General features: G+C 40.6%; 1 protein-coding gene and 1 non-coding gene across 10 annotated transcripts in view; one reads left to right on the forward strand and one right to left on the reverse strand.

The window, feature by feature from the left end:
- Positions 1 to 22,308, reverse strand: part of Adam22 (ADAM metallopeptidase domain 22) — a 237,439-nt gene that overhangs the window by 124,127 nt on the left and 91,004 nt on the right. For all 9 annotated transcript variants that reach the window (XM_028776039.1, XM_028776041.1, XM_028776038.1 and 6 more), the window contains exon 4: positions 1,685 to 1,751. In XM_028776039.1, the coding sequence (XP_028631872.1) occupies positions 1,685 to 1,751 (67 nt within the window). The remainder of the gene's footprint in view (positions 1 to 1,684; positions 1,752 to 22,308) is intronic.
- LOC114628140 lies at positions 10,222 to 10,367 on the forward strand. Its single transcript, XR_003712450.1, has one exon. It is a non-coding gene; the product is annotated as a small nucleolar RNA SNORA48 (small nucleolar RNA).

Below are 22,308 nucleotides of genomic sequence, written 5' to 3' on the forward strand. Positions count from 1 at the left end.
CAAAAAGAAGTCAAAGGGATACAAATAGGAAAGGAAGAAGTCAAAATATTGCTATTTGCAGATGATATGATAGTGTACTTAAGTGACCCCCAAACTTCCACCAGAGAACTCCTAAACCTGATAAACAATTTCAGCAAAGTGGCTGGTTATAAAATCAACTCAAACAAATCAGTAGCCTTCCTCTACATGAAAGATAAACAGACTGAAAAAGAAATTAGGGAAATGACACCCTTCACAATAGTTGCAAATAATAGGAAATACCTTGGTGTGAATCTAACCAAGCAAGTGAAAGACCTGTACGACAAGAACTTCAAGTCCCTGAAGAAATTGAAGAAGATCTCAGAAGATGGAAAGATCTCCCATGCTCATGGATTGGCAGGATTAATATAATAAAAATGGCCATCTTGCCAAAAGCAATCTACAGATTCAATGCAATCCCCATTAAAATCAGGTGATAGTAGATGCTGGCGAGGGCGTGGAGAAAGAGGAACACTCCTCCATTGTTGGTGGGACTGCAAGATGGTGCAACCACTTTGGAAATCAGTGTGGCGGTTCCTCAGAAAATTGGACATAGCATTACCCGAGGATCCAGCTATACCACTCCTAGGCATATACCCAGAAGATGCTCGAACATATAACAAGGACATATGCTCAACTATGTTAATAGCAGCCTTATTTATAATAGCCAGGAGCTGGAAAGAACCCAGATGTCCTTCAACTGAGGAATGGATTCAAATAATGTGGTATATTTACACAATGGAGTATTACTCAGCTATTAAAAACAATGAATTCGAGAGGTTCCTAGGTAAATGGATGGAACTAGAAATTATCATCCTGAGTGAAGTAAACCAATCACAAAAGAACACACATGGTATTCACTCACTGATTATTGGATATTAGCCCAGAACCTTGAAATGCCCAAGATGCAACTCACAGGCCACATGAAGCTCATAAAAAAGGAAGACCAAGTGTGGGTGATTCAGTTCTTCTTAGAAGGAACAACAAAATACTCAAGGGAGCAAATATGGAGACAAAGTGAGGGACAGAAACTGAAGGAGGGGCCGTTTCAAGACCACTCCACCTGAGTATCCATCCCATGTGCAGTCACCAAAGGTAGATGCTGATGTGGAAGTCAGGAAGTGCATGTCGATAAGAGCCTGATATGGATGTCTCCTCAGAGGCCTTCAAGAGTCTGACATATTCAGAGGCAGATGCTCACAACTAGCCATTGAACTGATCATGAGGTTCTCAATGGAGGAGTTAGAGTGAGGACTGAAGGAGCTGAAAGGGTTTGTGGCACCATGAGGAGAGCAACAATACCAACCAACCACAGCTCCCAGGGTCCTAACCACCAGCCTGGGAGCACTTATGGAGGGATCCAGGGCTTAAGCTGAATATGTAAGAGTGGAGGGCCCTGCTGGGCACAGGTGGAAGATGAGATCCTTGACCTCATGAAGGCTGGATGCCCCAGGGGGTGGGAATTTTGAGGGTGGGGAAGTGGGAGGGGGGGGGTAGGTGGGGGTTACATCCACGGAGAAGAAGGAGGAGGGGTAAGGGGATGGGGGGTTCCCGGGTGGGTGGGGGATGGGGTAAGGGGATAACATATGAAATGTAAATAAAATATCTAATAAAAAAATGTTTTAAAAAAAAAAAGATCCCCCACAAAGGAAGGAAGTTCACTTACTTTGTTTTCCACGACTTTGCCGCCATGTTCAATATGTCTCTCTACATAACCAGAGGACAGCAACTCGCTACAACAAAAAAAGAAAAATGCTGATTAAAGAGGATCCTGCTGCTGAAGACAACTCAGTAACAGGTTGCCACGCGTGCTCCAGGGCTGGAGGATGGGGGGGGGGGTTAGCCTTGAATATATATCACACTTGAAAACTTGCATCATGTTCACACATACCTACTTTAATAATTCTTTAATTCAGGTTTTTAAACGAAGTCAACATTTTACAGAAAGGGAAAGAGGAAGGAAGGAAGGAGGGAGGGGATATGCTAGACAGCTAGTGCTTCTACAAAGATAGAAGCTGCGATGCTCCACCACCTGTTATCCCACGGCGGAATAGCCGACTCCCCCACCCAGCACTGCGTCTGGGTGACGAGAGCAGCACAATGATTTTTTTCAAAATATTTCAGTCTTGGTTTTGTTTTGCTTTATTTACTACAGCTTTCTATCAGAAAATTTTAATTTGTTACCTGTATCTTACCATTTTCATGTATCATATATGTTTTTCCTTATAAACTATTAGTCTATTACACACAGAAAAAGAAAGAAAATGAGAACAAATAGGAAATGGGCTGGCAAGATGGCTCAGTGGTAAAAGACTAGCTGCCGAGCCTGACGACCTAACTTCAGTCCTGGCATTCACACACTAGAAGTACACAACTGACTCTCTCAAATTGTCCTCTGATCTCCAGGTACACACTGACATACAAGCAGTACACACACACACACACACACAGACACACACACGCGAAATGAAAAGCAAAACATAACATTTTGAAGCTTTTTTTTCCTTAAAATCTGCTACACAACCTTCTCATATGATTGGATGCTCTTATAATTAGTTATCTATTTGTTTAGTTCAATTTATGTGTATTGGTGTGGTTTTTTGGCCTGCATGTATGTCTGTGTACTACATACATACAGTACCCATGGAGGCCAGAAGAGAATGTAAGGTCTCTTGAAACCTGAGTTAGAGATGGTTGTGACCCGCAATGTGGGTGGTATAAATTGGACCCAGGTCCTTTACAAGAGCACCCAGTGCTCTTAAGTGCTGAGTCGTCTTGCATAAGGGATGCAAGAACTACTATAGACGCTTTCTAAAATGCATGCCTGAATAAAATGAATTTAGATAAGAGTTAAAGATAATGAGAGGAGAGAATAGGCATCATCTGCTACCAAACAGAGTCCCTGGGACTGAGACTGGGTTCTATCCTTTTCAGTCATTGTCAAAAGAGTTCTCGAACATCATGGGCTACTGCCAATGCTATTGGTTATTCCCCACAACCTGTTGCTGAAGACACCACATATGTCTTCCATATGTCATTGGACAGGGAAATAAATGAGCTTAGGATGTACTAGAAGCTTCACCCCTGCTGATTAGCATTCATAGTGCTAGAAGGAATTTATACGTGCTACCAAAGGGGGAAAAATCATGAATCTTATCCAGCTATGAACCTTATAAGCTATAATAGTGACCTGCCTAAAATACATACCCACCGGTGTAACAGTGGCACAAAAAAATAGGTGTGGGGGACAACCAATCATTTTAAAAACTGGATTTAAAGCTAGTTCAATAAGATGAAATCCACTGCCAACACTGTTGACGAGGCTAAGAACCTACGACCAGATAGGCAAGGACCCTAGGGTAAACATCCGGCTGCTACCCTGCTAAAGGAGCACAGCAATGAAATGACTCCTAGTGATGCATTGCTATCCCATAGAGCAGTGCACTGTTCAACCATCATCAGAGAAGCTGCTTCTTTCAGTAGATGATAATTAACCCAACAAACAGACAATGTGCACAGTGAGAGACTCTGGACGCTCAGCCCTAAATGTGATATCTTTATCACAAAAGATAAAGATTCTCAAGACTCGGGATCTATGAAGAAGACCCCTGACTGAGACTGTGAGAGCCAGAAGACATGAGTGTGAGACTGTGAGAGCCAGAAGACATGACTGTGAGACTGTGAGAGCCACAAGACATGACTGACTTCAAGGAAACAGCACTTTCTAGCCGCAACAGGACTGAGGCACGTATGAACTTACAGAGACTGTACCGTATGCATAGACCTGTACACGTTCTAGCCAGCCACTCAGTGTCCTACAAACACTGAGGACAGAAAGTGGAATTTACAGTTGCTAGAAGAGAAGAAAAAGTCAGTTTTCTTTGATGGGCAAGTCTCATACTTAAGAATTAGTTGAGCAATTCAAAAGAGACTCTATAATTTGTTTTGCTGGGTACACATGCTCTTTTAGTTTGTTTGTTTGGTTTAGGTTTTTTTAAGCAAGAAGAAGAAGAGGAGGAGGAGGAGGAAGAGGAGGAGGAGGAGGAAGAGGAGTAGGAGGAGAAGGAGGAGGAGGAAGAAAAGCATGAATTTAGGCAGGTGGTTGCCAGGAGAATGTGGGAAGAGAAGTGAAGGAGGAGAAAGAATATGTTCAAACTGTGCTGTATGAACAATTTTCAAATTAAAAAAAAAAACTAAAACCAAAAGTTTTACAAGTAAGAACTAAAAAAATTAGATGTGCCTCTTACATTTCCTACATGTGAAAATGACTTTTAAGTGTGATATATCAAGATACAGCTTTCATAAAGCCCCCCTCTGTGTGTGTGTGTGTGTGTGTGTGTGTGTGTGTGTGTGTATTATGATCATGTACTCGTATATGCACACTCATGTTGAAGGCTGAGATCAACACTGAGTGTGTTTCTTTATTGAAAGCCTTATCTATTGAAACAGGGCCTTTTTGAACGGGAGTTAACTGTTTCAACCAGACTGGCTTCAACCAGCAAGAACCACAATCTGCCTGTCTCCTCAGTCCAGAGCTGGGATTACAGATAACCCCATACTTCTACAATCAACACTTTTCTCTCTGAGCCATTTTCCTGGGCCCAGAAAATCTTTAATTTTTTTAAAGCTCTAAAATACAAGTAAAATCATCATGAATAACTAAAAAGAATGCATGAGGCTATAAATTTATAATGTTTCCCTATTAATACACATTGAGTCAATTTTTAAAAATCTAAAAAATGTTTTATGAGTCATAAAACCAAAGTTGTTCCAATTGTACATTTCTCAGCACACAGCCCATCATGATAAACCCCATGTCTACAGTTGTTTGAAATGTAAACTGCATGTGCAAGCAAGCACTGTATTAATTCAGACTATATTAATAGAATATAATGTATGTATATATATATAATTCAGCAATATATTAATTTAGCAAGATTATATTAATGCTGCATAATCTATGATTATACTTCTACTTAGGAAATTAAGTCCGCATGTAATGTATATTTGAAAATATAAAGTCATATTCTCCCTCTTCCCTCTCATATATATGTGTGCATGTATGTGCACATGTGTGTGCCTGTGTACATGTGTGTATGCACATGTATGTGCACATGTGTGTGTGTGCATGAGCTCACCATTTTGTTTAGGTTGTTTGGTCAGTGAGCTCCTAGGATCCATTTGTCTCTGCCCCCTACAGGAACACACAGCCATGCCTGGCTGTTTACGTGGATGCTGAGGGTTGAAATTTAGGTCCCCTTGCTGGCAGAGCAAGTACTCTGACCCACTGAGACATCTGCTCACTCCCTGGACCACACTTTCCTATTAGCTTTATGGGAGTGCTAGGTTGTATGTTGCAGATTAAAAAAAAAAGCCTAAAGATGTTAAACTATAAAGACATTTGACATCTTCTTATTAGAAATTTCAGGAGTATAAGTGAATTTTCAGTGAACATTGAACACTGTTAAATGACTAAACTTGAGCCTCAAATATGTACAGGAGAACATCTGAGATATATGGTATGATATGAATGGGTAGCTAGTAGGCAAATTGTGTTATATGTCGGCAGAATTCACAGAATGACACCTATCTGTGGACTTGCCCAATAGCTGAGAGAGTAAGCATTGCATAGACAACTACAAATAGTAATCTTTCTCCTTTTTGAGGTATGTATGTATCGTGTATAACTGATAAGAAGGAAGGTAGATACAGCAGTAAGAGAAAGTCATAGAATGCTGTATGCCTCAGAATGAGCTGGTGGTACCTCTCCCCAGCTCACGCCATAATCTAAGAATGCTAAACTGGCTGTCTCTCTGGACTCTCACTGAGTGCCTAAATTGGTTCATCTTCAGTTTAAGGGTTAATTCAATTTGTGGAATTCTGTCCTCCCTCTGAGATGGCTTTACCTGGAGGCTGCCATTGGCCACACCACAGTTGGTACATGTGGTAGCTCAGCATCATTGAGACATAGGGTCCTTACTTTCTTTTCTAAAATTGATTGTTGTTGCTTTGTGTGTATGGGTGTTTTGCCTATGTAAATGTCTCTGTATCATATGTATGCCAGGTGCTGGCAGAGGCCCAAAGAGGGCATCAGATCCTCTGAAGCTGGAGTTACAGATAGTTGTGAACCATGCCATGGGTGCTAGGAATTGAATCCAGGCCCTCTGGAACAGCAGCCAGTGCTCTTAACTGGTTGAGCCATCTCTCCAGCCCCAAGAGAATTTTAATCTTTCTGTTCTGCTATCAATCAGTGTAATGGTTGACCTGTCCTCTCAATTGGCAACTCTAATGGCCCTAATGTAACTGCAGCAATTTGTAAGAACCTCATGAAGTAAGGAAGTAAGGGAGGGAGGGAGGGAGGGAGGGAGGGAGGGAGGGAGGGAAGGATGCAGGGAGGAATGCATGCATGTATCCATGCAGGCAGGCAGGTAAGCACACTTGATGGTCTACAACACTTCTTAAACAGATAAGCAAATGCTTTACAAAACGCATAGCTTTCATCTTCTCATGTGTCTTTTTCTAGAATTACATTACATGTCCCTACATAAACCAATCCTTTGACGAGGACATTTATTACTAAATGTCAGTTTACTCAAGATTCTCCTTCATGGAGCACCATGAGTACTCAGAGTTGAACTGGATTAAGTGAAGGAGAGCAGTAGAAAGAGTAACAGTTGACTAGACAACCAACAGTAGTCTTTCTGCTTTTTTTTTTTTTTTAGGTATATCAAATATTTCACACATTTCCATGTGTTTCTGACAAAATGCCATTGGTGTTGTACAGACCCACCTCAGATAAAATAGGGGATTGCAACAGTATCCATACCACACTTACTTAACCCAACACATATTGTAAACAGGATAAGTGCTGGCCAGGATTCTGCAGAAGGCCCTCCTGTGGCTTTGGTGTTGTATGACACATCTTCCCTGAAAGAAACACTCTCATACAGGGGCAATGTTTAATTAGCACAGCCAGCCAAGTTCCTGCTCTTGGAAGTGTGAACTAGTGAATTCTAGGAAAAGGGAGGAGGAAGCCATGGAGCTGATAAAGGAAATCGAAGCTGCAAGGCAGACAGATGCAAAAGAGAGAAACAGAAGGCAGACAACAAAATGGAAGCTCCAAATCTCTGCAGCAAAAGTCCACGGATCCAGACCTGTCCAGCACTGAGGCTGTGTCTGGTTGTCTTGTTCCTATCACTGCCACTGGGAAATCTCCACCTTCAAGTCGGTATGAATGTGATTTAAAATGGCCTTTAGGAAAATAGACTTTAGAAAAACAACAGTCGTAACAGTAGTAATAATGATCTTAACTCCTTAAAAACAAATTTGAAGTCTTCTGTGTTTCCAAATGTCAAGGGAATATTTTCACGTGAATTATAAAATCTAGGCAATAAGACAGTATGAATCACAGCAATACTAATTACAGTGAAGAAAATCCCTCTGCTCGGGAATCGCGTAGCCTTTCCAATCAGGCATCCACAGCTACATGCACTGCTTGAAAAGGCACCATGTAATTTACGCCAGAAACAGCTCATGCAATTCTGTTTTTGTTTGTTTGTAGTACTGTAGAAGTATGCTAAGTATTGTTACTTTAACAATTAAACTGAAAACCCTTCTATTAAAAATATCTCTGTTCCCTCTATTAAAATGTAAAATAATACTTATTGCCATTAACAGAGTCTAAGTACATTTTCATAAAGCATCATGAAAGAGAAGTGATAGAGATTATCTTGTCTTTTTCTTCAAGACAGTATTGTTTATTTATTGCAGAGTAAGGGTCTTCTTGGATCACTGTAAGCATAGGAGATGCTTGGGTCTCCATTGCATAGAGAAAATGTTATCCTACCATGAATGTACAGAAAGAAGTTTACTCTACAGTGACAGCTGACTTCATACCTTGAATATGGATGCTTCTTTATGAACTTTAAAAGATAGAAACAATTTTCAATCAAACTCTAACTCTAAACCAAATTCTATTTTCTGAAGGAAGTAATGTTTTTCAAATTAGGAATGTGGGAGCTGGAGCATTGACACAGCAGTTAAGAACACTGGTTGTTCTACCAGAGAATCAGGGTTTCATTCCCAGCACCCAAATGGTAGCTTACAGCTGTCTCTGATTGCAGTTCCAGGTCATCTGACAGCCTCATACCAATGCACACATAAAAATGAAATGAAATTAAATATATTAAAAAGTAAGAATGAGTTCTGAGCTCTATTCCTCTTTTCATTCCATGCTATAATAAACCTAGAATAGTTAAATAAACACAATGCAAATGTTCTCAGTCATACCACAGAGCATGGCATGGCGTCACATATGTGTAATCTAGGAATCCAAGAGGCTGAAGCAGAAGGATTGCAGCAAGTTTGAAACCAGTCTGGGCTACAAAGCAAAACCTCCTCTTGAAACCCTAAACAACAACAACAAACAGTTTCTGCCAAAACAATGATGGTGCTTTGTTTCCTGGGAGACTACCATGAGTCAGAAGTAGCTTGTCTAATACTAGAAAGTGGGGAGGTGAGGCTAAGTATTTGATTTACTAGCTGTATAGGTGCCATTTACTAGCTATATAACTTTGGTTAATTTAATCCTTATGAGTATAACCCATCCATATTTAAAATAGAGATTATAAATTTGATATGATAACAAGCTTGCCTCTAAGTGATTTCACACAACTTTGATAATCTGATTCCAATCAATTCACTACCTATTCACTAATTTGTCTTTTCAAGTATTTTCTCTAGAATTCCTAGTTGAAATTTTTTGATTGTTTTTTTTTCTTTTTAGATTTATTTAATTTATAGGAGGGCTTTATTTAATCCATAAGAGGGTATGTACCACATGCATGCCAGGGGCCCATGAGATCAGAAGACAGTGTAGGCTCACTGGGATAACTGTGAGCCACCACATAGGTGCTGGCAATCGAACCTAAGACCTCTGCAAGATCAAAGCTATACCTACTGAGCCCCTTATTGGAAATTTTCATTGCTGTTCACCTCTATCATATCCTCCCAAACCAGTTAATATTCTTTGATAATCATGATAGTCACCTACCTCTACATACTCTCAACTTTCTCTTGCCGCTTTTCTCTCTTGTACTGTGTTGTACTTTTGCAATGGCCCAGGCAAACTTCATCCAGTTAAATGTAACTCTTCTACACGTCAGAGCCTTGCTCCCCAGCACAGTATGGGAGTGACCTTAGGTTGCATTATGAGTACAGCTACCTACTGGTCCCTCAGCATAGCACACAATGCTCAGGAGTCCTTTGCATTTTTATTCACTTTACTATAAGAAGATCTTTCAGATTTCTCTCCCCTCAGATTTTCAAGATACTCATGGTGACTCTCAAGTGACCTCATCTTTCCAGTCTGCTTACAACCACGTTCTTAGACAGCGTTCACTAGAATCCAAACATATGACTCTCCTAAGCAACAATCAACTGAATGTTTGCAATGTGTCCTGGTAACAGCTTTATGATAACAAAAACAGCAGACATCACCTTGCCTAAGTTATCATCTTAACCAAACCAACCAGGGAAGAAGTCAGATTTTTACACTTCAAAGTGCTACACTAAGGACACGCTGCTTCCAGCATGCTCACTGAAGTTGTCTAAGAAACAAATGAACTAACTGGCTTGGCAATCATTTCTCAAGAAACAGCCTCAGGGCAACTACCAAACCTAAGGCACCATCCCTAAAATGTGTCCTTGGGGCTAAGATTAAGTCAAGGGTAAGAAGATTGGGTGCTAAAACCTCAGGAAGTCTTCAAGCTGCTTCCTCAAGACCATATATCAATAGAAAAGCCTTCCCAAGACTCACAAGGCGCTCCATTACTCCCCTAAACAAGAAAGATTATAGGGATTCCCCACTCAGTAACAGTGATCAAACTCAGGCCTTCAAAACAAGGACTGACCCATTATATCCCCAGCCATATAAGAATCTTGAGAGTATGAATCATAGACAGGATCCTATAAACAAAAATGTTACTAAGAATCCGGAGCAAGTCTCACAGAGCCCTACGTTGCAAGGGACTATCTCAAAATGATTTTTAGGTAAGTTTTGATTAATAGGGTGAATTCAAATAAGATTCACATGAAAGTCACCAAATTAACAAAATAGTATTACTAGGATACTAGCTTGAATCAAAATCAGCTATTTTAAGCATTTTATAGTCAGAAATTGAGCCTAGAAATATATATGTAAGCTACCCTTCCGGTAATGGGCAAATAGACACACTGTTGGTCATGTTGTTCTTATACTAGCCAGGGGCAGAGCAGATGGCAGTCCTCTGTTCATCCTAGTTTGATGCCTGGCTTGGTGGCCAAACCTGTTTCATGCCTAGGACACATAAAAATCAAATCAAATTCCAAGTGCCACAGGAGAAGGTTGTGTTTTGCTATGTCACACAGTGCTTGCTGGTAGGGAAAGATGAGCAGGCAGCACGGTAGAGTTGGCCCTGGTGACTGGGGTGTGGGTGAGTCTGCACAAGGGCATGGATGTGGGAAAGCTGATGCCCAAAGTCAGGAAAGCTGTCCATAGGGTCAGAAGCATGGGAGAGCTAGTCCTCCCCAAAACCAGCTGTAGTGAGCCCTGCACCTCACCGGGCCAGTACAGCAGAGCTGATTCTGGTGGCAGGTACAAGTGAGTGGACCCCAAGAGCCTCACCATGCTTCTGCCCTGAGGTGGCATAGGTGTGGGCATCCCCCCACAGCCCCCACCTGTGGCAGTTGGGAGAGCTGGTCCAGAGGGCAAGAGCATGGGAGAGCTAGCCCTGCCCCCTTACTGGCTGTAGTACTCAGAAGAGCAGGCCCTGCACTTCACCTGGGCGACACAATGGAGCTGGCAAAGGCATGGGTGAACCATCTCTGAGGTATGAGAGCAGGAGAGCTGGCCTGTCGCCTTGTAGGTTGAAGCATTTGAGAGAGTGTGCCCTCGCCTTGACTGGACAGCACAGTGCAGCTAGCCGGCTCTGAAGGCATGGATTTGGATGAGCCAGCCCCAAGGGCATGAGAGCAGGGGAGCTGACTCTGCTTCCTGCTGATGGTGACATTGTGTGGCCTAGCTAGAGCAGCACTGGAGAGCTCAGCCTGGTGTGCAGATAAGGGAGACCAGTGGACTAACCAGCTCAGCTACCACCCAGGTCCAAATTCAGGGCTCTGCAATGGCCCACCCCAAAATCTATATTATCTGTGGATGGTCGGAATTCATGAAAAAGTCAGTCCTGCTGTTCCAAGGCTGTAGGATCTCCATGATGGAGCATAATAACAGGATAACTGGGAGGAGTCCTAATGAGGACCCAACATTGATGGTGTCACAGAAGCCAGAGATCCTGAACCAGACCAATGAACCATTGCAAAGAACATTTGCCAGTAAAGAAAGATGTGTGGACAGAGGGATATGCTACGGTATACTACAGCTCCAATGAGTAGATGTTTTTCTATGCATTGAGTTTTTTGTTTGTTTGTTTGTTTGCTCCTGTGCGTGTGTGTGTGTGTGTGTGTGTGTGTGTGTTGTGTTGTGTGTGTTACTGGGCGGGTTGCAAGAGTGAAGGGTAGATACTTTTTATACCCCACAGTACTATGGGAAGCAAAGCCTCAAGCTAACAGAAACAATTTCCTAAAATATACACAGAACATCAGTTCTTATCCAGAGACACCTTCCTGTTACTTCCACCAAGGTCAATAGAACTTTCTGCCTCTAGCCTTGAGCCTCACCTGTGCCTCCTCTTATTGTTCCATGCCTCAGCAAGCTGGGAAATCCCCAACCAACCTTCCTAAAAGACCAACAACCCTCCACCTTCCCTCTAGGGGTCCTCACACTTGTAAACCCTCCAAAAATTTCCCAGAATCACAAATGTCACACCGACACAAAAATTTGTAGCGGCAAAACCATGCTTCTGCTAGAGCACAAAGAAAATCATGGTTAGCAACTGCAGACAGTGAGAAATAGCCTCACATCCTTACACCTGGGATTAAAACGATAGCACACACTTGTAATATTTCTGTGTCTTTTAAAGAAACCAGAATTTTCAAAAATGTCACTACACACCAGAATTGGATACAAGCTATTATTAAAGAAGTTTTTTTAATTAACCTTTTAATTGTGTATGATGAGCAGGACTGGGGTGCATGATGTGAATCTCACAAAGAAACAACAAAACGTTTTTTAAAGTTAAAATCTAGGTCATATCTCATATTTTAAAAGGATGATCAGAGAGAAAAGCTAAGAACCACAAAGAACCATTCCCAAACAAACAAACAAAACCTTAATCAATCATTCCCAGTTAAGCATGGTGGTGCATACACCTAACTACAGCCTTGGGAGGCTGAGGCAAGAGGATGGAGTTCAAGGCCAGCTTGGGCTGTATAGGAAGACTCATTCTCCATAACAAATAAATAAATATCAAGGCATTTTCTTTTACCAGAGCAGGGAACCAGGTGGCACACCTCTCTAGGTCTTAGTGGCATCTGGGTAGATTCTACCTGCACCATTTGAACAGGATTGTCTTCTACAGTCAGCCTCCCTTCATCTTGGGATTATATGGAAGAAATAACTTATTTTTTAGATTCAATGTTCATACCTAAGTTACCCTTAGAAGCCTTCGTGACACCGAGACCTGATCCAAATGTTGAGAACCCTTGAACTTTATCCTGATGCTATAATGGAATGAAGAATTTAGTACCTCCTACATAGGTTGAAAATATGAGTATCTTGTGACTAACAGATGTTATTGATTAAAGATGTCTATTTTCTTTACACTCCTCTCTCAGTGAGGGTGACATCATCTCAGTCCTCCCATATCTGAGCTGACTTTTATGTAATTTGGAAGAAGTGATCCTCTGTATCATCTGTGATTCACAGCTTCTATTATGGAAATTCACATGGAAATCTCTTTTTTGAGTCATACCACTATGACATCAGGAAACCCAAGCAACAACCAGAACCACGCACAAGGCAAAGAATCAATTCCTCACCTGAATTCCCAGTCAACACTGGCACTGCTTTCTAACCACACAGCTGAGATCATTTTGGATTCTAGAAATGCTAGTGTCCCAGCTGGCACCACATGAAGGCCATCTGTACAGTCAATGCACAGACCATACAAAGTAATAAATTCTAAGGCACAGGTTGGTCATGAATTCTAGTCCCACACTTAGTAACTGCTATATTACAGAAAATCAATACATTTTATTTAGAGTAATTCCCAAACATCTGAGAAAAAATTACTTGGGATAATATGAATATAAAAGAACCACAAAACTTCCAAGATGATTATAAGCCATCTAGTACAGGGGTCACAATGAAAATCAAAGAAATCATTAGATGTTTATCTATAAAAAGCTTATTAGGACAATGTATGGAAACTTTAAGAAACCAAATTTATTTTGCTTAGAAGAAATAAATACTAAGCTGAGAATTTTTTTAAGAAAGTGCTCTGCCCTTACTTTTTATTCTATGTATGTCTTCTGCCAGTCCCTACCAAATCATCTTCTCTCTCTTGTATTTGTTTTTCTTACTCCTTTTAACCAAGAATAATCATTCAGATACTTCTTGGGAGACAACTGTCTGGTTGAGAATCCTCACTATAAATAAACTAGATGAAGTACCTGGACCTTTGTAGCACCAAGAGTTAACCATCCATTCTTCAACTCAGTTTTATGCCAAGATTGTTAACTATTTCCTCAGTACATATTAGCTAGTGTTCAAAAATCCTATTTTGTTTATGCTACATGAAATTGAAACTACAAAACTGAAACTATAAAAGCTTATCCATGGCATTACTATCATTAATGTTAGATTTTATTTATAGGCTCCTTATTCCTAAAAAAGACAAGATTTCTAAGTCTAGCTTTGCAGTAGGGTCACAGGATTATAAGGAAGAAAGTCTAGTCACATCCACACTTACAAAACCAGAACCCATTAGATTTATATGCCATAAAACATCACCAAACATGAAAGTATACACAAACTATCAGCTTACAAATACCCTGGTAAGAGGCTCTTAGCACATAATGCTGTGTTGCATGTTCTGATTGTTGTAACTCACCACTTTGACAATCAAGGATACCAGGGAACACACAACAGTAAAGCAATGAAAAGGAGCACTGGGTGACATGTATGACATCCAACCAAGGGAGACATGTGCTTCTCCAATACTGGCAAATCTAGGACTAACTTATTCTTCTTAGGACATCTATTATTTTCAATGTGGACTCTACGAGTCAAACTCAGGCCAACATGCTAACACAGCAAGCACTTTACTTTAAGGCATTGTCCCAGGCCCATTTTTTTTAAATATTTTCTTTATTTACATTTCAAATTTCATCCCCCTTCCAGGTCTCACTTCCAAAAGCCCCTATCCCATCCCACCTCCCCCTGCCCTCTCTGAGGGTACTCCCCCACCCATCCACTCCCTCCTTCTCATCCTGGCATTCCCCTACAGTGGGACATCGAACCCCCACAGGACCAAGGGTTGTTCCTCTCACTGATGTCCAACAAGGCCATCCTCTGCCACATACTCAGCTGGAGCCATAGGTCCCTCCATGTGTACTCTTTGTGAATTTCTTAAAGTATATTTTGATTATACTCACTCTTTCTCCATCAACTCTTCCCAGATCCATCCCCTTCCCCAACTACTTTTGTGTCATTTTCTTTTCTATTTCTTTAATCCATGAAGACTAATTTATGCAGTCCAGATATTCTTGCATGTGTGGTCTTCTATTAGTCAAGATACCAGGGGCTACACTCTTAGAGAAAACTTAACTTTTTCTTCTCCCAACAACTATCAATTGCTATCAGCTCTGCATCCAGGAATGCAATTTTATCTCCATCTCCACTCTCCATGTTGGGATTTGGTCTTTCTTGGACCTACAAAAGACTTGTGTGTAAATACTGTTCACAACTTCTATGAGCTCATGTGTGAATTTGCCCTGTCGTGTCAAGAAGACACAATTTACTTATTATAGTCACACCACATCTGGCTCTTAAGATCTTTATATTCCCTCTTCTTCAATGACCCTATGCCTTGGAAATAAGGATCCAGTATAGATGTGCTACTCAGGCTCAGCGTTCTCAAGTGTCCTATTTTCTGCATCCTGGCCAGTTGTGGGTCTCTCTATCACCTACTGTAACTAAGAGATTACCTGGTGAGAACTGAGAGATGCACTGTTCTGCTCATATAGTAAATGGCTAGGAGACAGTCTAACACTGTATCTGTTTACTAGCATAATAGTAGTAGCTGCTTCCTTATGGTCCATGACCAGTCTGGCCATAGGGTCTTGGTCTGATAATGGTATCAGGTATAGGTTTCATATTGTGGATCAAGGATTAAGTTCACCCATAAAGTGGTTGGATGCTCCTATGGTATTCCTTACACTGTTGCACCAGTAGCCATGGCAGTCCCGTCAATGTTTTAGGTCACAGGTTTCACAGCTGGGTAGAACTGTCGACTATTTTTCTCTTTTGCTTGGGACCTCCTAGCACTATTAAAGCTAGCCAGGAGGGAAGGAGCTTCCAGGTTTGTAACAGGTGATTTCTCCATGTTCTGATTCAAGTAAGCAAGCTCTTCAGTAGGAGAGTCTTACTGTTAAGTTCTAGAGGGTAACCAAATGCTTTGTTAATACCCTATAGGTTTTTTTGTTGTTGTTGCGTTTGTTTTTGTTTTTTGTTGTTTTTGGTTTTGGTTTTGTTTTGTTTTTTCCTTCTCTATCAGATTCAGAATATCTGAAGGGTAGCCAAGTACTTTGGCAATGGCCTGAACAGATTTTGAGGTGTCTATGGGACCTCACTGGCCAACAACTCCATCAAAAGAAACAATCCATGCTCACTTTTTATTAGTTACTCTCTGGTGTCTAGCAGCAGGACTGTTGCCTGCTTGTAGGGTAACTTTATATTTGTGTGTGTGTGTGTGTGTGTGTGTGTGTGTGTGTGTGTAATATATATTCCAAATATACTGTTATTACACTGTTAAATGGATAGACTGTGTGCATTCTAATGAACAGGAGGAAAAGCGTACCAAGAGCAGGCACAAGAGTCAGAGACCCACTCGTTCTCACAGTCAGGAGTAGGACTAACTTTCAAAGAAGAAAACTGCCAAACCTACATCAAAATTTACCTAGCGTTCCCACTCATGTTCTAGAAATAAGAGATTTTGGTATTAGAATGAGCCAGATATGGGGGGGCATGCCAGTAATCTTAGTACTCGTAAATGGAGGCAGGAAAATCATGAGTTCAAGCTTCCCAATGCATCGTCTAGAAATAAGAGAATTCGGTGTTTAAAATTAGCTGGATATGGTAAAGTACGCCAGCAATCTTAGTACTTAGGTGGAAAGCAGAGACAGGAAGATCATGAGTTCAAGGCCTGCATGGTAGACAGTGAGGCCTGAAAAATAAAGAAAAAGAACGAACTGAGAAGGGTTCGAATTAGTTACATTAATCATTGGTGATTACTATTTTTATAATATGCCGATAGTAAGGCACCTCATTGTCAGAAACGAAGAATCTCCATGTATTCAAAGCAAGAAGGTACACGCACAGCTTCCCTAAAGCTTCCCTTCACCTTCCCGAGCAAACGTCAGGTATAGATTGCAAATCCAGCATGATGCATGGCAAGAGAGCACCGCCACCACGTGCAGCTTCGTCTCCCTCAGGATCACAAGGCTCATCTAATCAGACCCTTTATTTCCGTTTATGCCAGTTTTCTTATGATGCTCACACTCCCAAGTTACCCCCATCTCCAACTCTCTAATCTCTCTGTGGCTTTGTCTCCTCCCACAACTCAGCTGCCTCACAGTCAGGATGCCTTCTGGAATTCACACATGGCCATCGCAAAATCCACCCCTTAGCTCCAACTTTTGTTTTTGTTATTTTCTTCATCATCTTGTTCTCAGAAGTAGCATTGCACAGTTTCTTGAGTAGGGGCTACATAAGTCTGCTAATGGGGGTCTCGTGGTAATGGGGGAGTGTGTCTGTTTCTCATTTCCAGGTGAGCAAATTTTTCCTCATTCCGTCAAAACTCACCCTCTTTTTTTTGTTGCATACATCAGACTATACTGTCACAAATCCTGTAGTCTCTGGTTTCCAGTCACATCCCCTCACTTTCTGAAAGCTTCAGTTTTGGTTCACAATCATACTGTCCAACATCACTCCTATTTTACTTTCTAGAGACTTTTGGTATTTACTTAGGTCACCTTTCAAATTCTGGCTTTATAACAATTTAATCTCATCCAATGAGATTGGATATCATCCCCTTGTAGCCGTGGTAATAGATTTACCTTCCAATCATAGTATTCCAGCACCTATTCTAGCTTTCTTAACACACCATTTCAAAGCTTTGAGTGTAATGGAACTTCTAAGCCAATGAACTTACCACCATTCTATCATTCCTCATGCCTCTGTTCAGGTGAAATTCAGCCTCGGCATTCACCACCTTGCAAACCCATCACTTGACATATGACATTCCCCAGACTGAACCAATTCTGATGAAAACTAACCCTGTGTCTATCCAGGACTACTAGCACAACTAACTGAAAATGATAGCAGATCAGAATGCTTCTTAACATACAAAACCATACGCCATCCCCACAAGCTGCCTGGCACTTACATCCTACAGTCGTTTTTAGAGCAGCCACCTGTGTCCCAGTATATCTCAGGTCTTCCTTTCTCTCCTCAAGCCGTGAACACCTACCTTCCCCCATTCACTTTCAAAGATTATCTCTTGCTTGTTGCATCGTGAAGGGAAAACAAGTAAGCATATATAAGTTGCACAGACACCCACCACTACATCCCTACACTTCCTGTGCTCAGTGTTCCCTCCTGTTAGTGATCAGCTCTCTAATTAGCTAAAGCTAATCCATCACACAACTTTTGTTCATATACCTGATCCATCCACTCTTACCTACTCGCCAGAAATCCTCCCCTCTCCTGGTCTTCAAATTTGAAAATTTGCTAGATCTTTCCTATCACTGTATAAATTATTAGGTCTCTCATTTAGAAAAAAAAATTAATTTGTATGATTTTCCGTTCAAAGCCTGCTCTTATCCAACTCCTCAATTACCTACAACACCTTATGATCCATGTTCAATGTGATCAGCTTATCTGACCCATAAGGAGCATCTGACACTGACCTCTCTGCTTGAAAATTATTCCTTACATTTCCTACCATACACAGCTGCTTGTTTTTCTCTTCTTCCTGCTTCGCAACCTCCTTTGCTGGTTTCATCCCTTATGCCTAACTCTAAATACTTTACCACACAGCTACGCACTAGGGCTGAAGAATGTGTAGCTTTTCCTTCCTTCTCCTATTTTTTCATTTCCTTAATAACTAGATCTAAAGCTTTCTCTTTTTGTTCTTATGAAAACATCCATACTTGAAACTCCAGTTAAAATTCTCCTCTGAAAAACAGAATCAACATTTCCACTAGTTTGTCATATGTGTTTGTAGCACACTTAAACATATCCAAACCTGAACCCTGAACCAATCTTCTGAAACAAATATGATTTTTCTACAACCATTCCATCTCCATAAATAACTCATGAATTTATCAAATTCTTCTTGCCAAGAACTATGAAATGACCACTGGCTCTTCAATTCCTCCTGCTTCCTCATATTCAATGGTCGGAGAAGTCTATCAATTCCATTTTCAAAATATTCCCAGAGTACAATCAAAGCATGTCCATTGCCATTGCCTTGGGTCAGCATAATACCATGTCTGGTTTGTTACAACATTTAAGGTCTATTCTGCCAATCTGTCAGTGATATTGTTATCTTTATGAAGAATATAACAGTCTCATAATTAGTGAGAGCACACATAATTGGCATCATTATACAATGTTAATAATAGTTTATCATTTCCTTCGTTAGAGAAAATAATCTCTCAAATTTTATTATAAAATTTTTAAATTTATATTTTGTACCCGATAACCTATTAAAGAAAAATAAATATATAATATTTGTATGACTTTTTAAAATAAGTATTATTAGCAAACAAAATATTGACAAAGCAAATAAGGAACTACAGCATCTATAAACACCATGGGTGTAACTGCACCAAACTTTCAGAGAGCAGTTCAACAATAAATAGTTTGGCTTCTGTGAATTTCACCTAGAGAAATAATTGCAAATATGTATAGATGCTTAGCTATAAAGACTGACAATATAATACCATAGAGAAAGAAAGTCTGGAAAAGGCAGACAGGAAATTAAATACGATACAAAATTTACAACTCCCCAAGAATAGTGGCCTCAGGAATCTAAAGCACAGCACCGATAGTGATTGTGAAGCCAGACTTGACTATGTACTAAGCACAGGCCAGCCTAAGCTACATAACAAGATGCTGTCTCAAAATAGCAATAACGACAAAACTTACAATCATACTGCTGGCACTAACATGCCATATAAGACAGTAAAGGATGTTTAACCACATCTGGTGGTGGGACACCATTATCCTATCACTCAAAAAGCAGGAGGGACAGGAGGTCAAGGCCATCTGTAAGTCTGAGGCCAGCTGGCTGTATGAAAACACTATCTTTAATAATAGATGCTTGCAGCATCTCCTTAAAAAAAGTGCCACACGTTGCAAAGGAGAAAATACATGTATGCTTGAAGAAAAGAAGCAGCAAACAATGAAATCCTAGTAGGAGTTTTCCCTGGGTAGTAAAATTACTGATTTATAAATTTCATTTGTTCTATGTCTGCAGAGTTTCCAAACCTTTCATAATAAACTCATATTATAGTTATAATAAGAAAACCAAAATTTTAATTTCACAGTACCATAATTCCAATGTTATTGGGTAAATTATTTCCATCCATTTGGCAGAAAATAACAATGAATAAGAAATGCCTTAATAAAAACTCAAACTAGGGGCTGGAGAGTTGGCTCAATAGTTATGAGCACTTGCTGCTCTTTCAGAGGATCTGAATTTAATTCCCAGCACCCACATAGTCGCTCACAACCACTGGTAAATCCAGTTCCAGGGCATCCAAATTCCTCTTCTGCCTTTGTGGCATCAAGCATGCAGACAGTGCACTTACATGCATGCAGGCAAAACACTCATGCACATAAAATAATAAAATAAAATTTAAAACTCATACTAGAAAGGAAAAGGTTCCTGGTATCAAAAACTAGAATTCTATAAATAAATCAATGCTCCAGATGCAGTAGCATACACCTGAAGCCCAGCACCCCTAAGGTTAAGGTAGAAAGATTGTTCTGAGCTCTAGCCTACCCTGAACCACATGGTAAGTTCCAGAGCCAGCCTGGGTTAACCCTATCACAAAACAACAAGATAAAAATAATACATAGGAGAAAGAAAACCAGAAAGAAGTGACACCAAGGAATTATAAATTTCACATTTAAATGGTCGTAATTACAGGTCATAGTATATATAATATATAACATTATATATTTTTGGTTTTGTTAGCATAAAGTTTCTTCTGAATACTTCCATTTATTCTTAAAGGATGCTTACTTTGAGCCCCCTTCCTACTATTATTATTGTTGTTTATGTTCATTGACTCATTTAATACACACAGGCTTCTTTATAAGGGAGTCTTGTGTGTCCACACAGACGATACAGTGAAGCACGGGAGCAAGCGTCTTAGTGGAGGCCTGCAGGGGCAGAGTGCAGACAGGAAGAGTGCACTGAATGGCCTGACTCCAGAGTTCATTCTCGGGGTCACTAAACCCAATGACGAGATAAAACTTTTCTTCCCATAATTTTCTTTTTTCGTAACATACATTGAGACACACACACATCACAAAATCAACCTCACGCTTCTGTGTAAAACAGCAAGCATTCAGTACGAGCAAATGCAGGTGACCCATGAAACCCGCTTTCAGTTAGCATGCATCCCAATGCCCACACTGGACTCACTGCACTCTGGGCTTGCTGTTAGCTGCTGGTCAGCTGTCATCATGAACTTTCTCTTCATCAAGTTCTGGCAATCTTGCTGGGGCTCTCTCCACTGAAAACTCCCCCTCTCCAATGGTTCAGTTCCCAGTGCCTTCCAGAAATCATACTTAGTCTAATGAACTTCCAGTATGCTTCACTGCTGCACTTTCTGAGAACTCACCTTTGCAGGGATGTTGAGATAAGGTGTTGCAGCCCAGACCAGCCCTGAAACACTCCTGACTCAGTTTCCCAAGTGCTGGGATTACAGGTGCTGGGCACAGCACCTGGCCTTGGGAACTCACCGTTGCTCGATGACTTAGAATATTAGTTCAGAAAGCTGCAGAATGTTCAACATCACTAGTGCTGCCAGTGTAACTCTGATCTATTCTAATCTTCACAGTGTTGCAACCTGAGTGTTTTCTCTCTTGAATTTGTTCTCATCTTTTCTTTTCTCGTTGCTCTTCTAACATTTAGCAACTGTGTATCTTTGTGTAGATCTTTTTTCCCCTTGTCTAGTGTCCTGAGAGCTCAGTGGGCTCATTCAATCTAGAAATTCATATTATGAAAGTATGAAGACTCCTCCAAGGCTGTGGATGCATAGACCAGTGATAGAGCATTTGCCTAGTATGATGGTTTCCATCTGCTCAGCCCAGGGAGTGGCACTTTTTGGAGGTGTGGCCTTGTTGGAAGAAGTGTGTCACTGTGGGCATGGGCTATAAAGCCCCTCATCCTAGCTGCCTGGAAGTTAGTATTCTGTTAGCAGCCTTCAGACAAAGATGTAGAACTCTCCCTTCTGCCCCATGCCTGCCTGAGTGCTGCCATGTTCTTGCCTTGATGATAATGAACTGAACCTCTGAACCTGTAAGCCAACCCTAATTAAATGTTGTCCTTGTAACAGTTGCCTTGGTCATGGTGTCTGTTCGCAGCAATAAAACCCTAACTAAGACAACCTATCATGCACAAAGTAATGAGTTTAGTCCACAGTATCATTAGGAAAAATATAAAGAAAAAAGATTTTCTGAAATTATGTGATTAATGATTTCCCATTTCTTTATAGTGTTCTGTTGAGGCTTTTACAGAAGACAGACGATGAATCCGGACTCTAAGTGTTCAGCTTCTCTCTTATTGGCCATTTTGTTAACCTGTCCCGTTTTGAAGGCTACCTCAACCCACCTATAACCTCCAACCCTTCTATTTTTTACCCCTTTCACTTTCCTCTGGATACCCAACACCATTGTCTTTTTTCAGAGAAGCAATAATTATCTCCTTTAATATTTTATTACAACTTTTTTCTTTCATTTTGCAACATCTTCATTTCAGAGGAATTCTTTTCTCATTGGATTTTTTTTTCTAGATGTTATTGTCAAATGCCTGGCACTCCTTGGCCTCTGTCATAGCT

This window comes from Grammomys surdaster, unplaced genomic scaffold (genome assembly GCF_004785775.1).
Source record: "Grammomys surdaster isolate TR1022 unplaced genomic scaffold, NIH_TR_1.0 264, whole genome shotgun sequence".
Lineage (NCBI taxonomy): Eukaryota > Metazoa > Chordata > Mammalia > Rodentia > Muridae > Grammomys > Grammomys surdaster.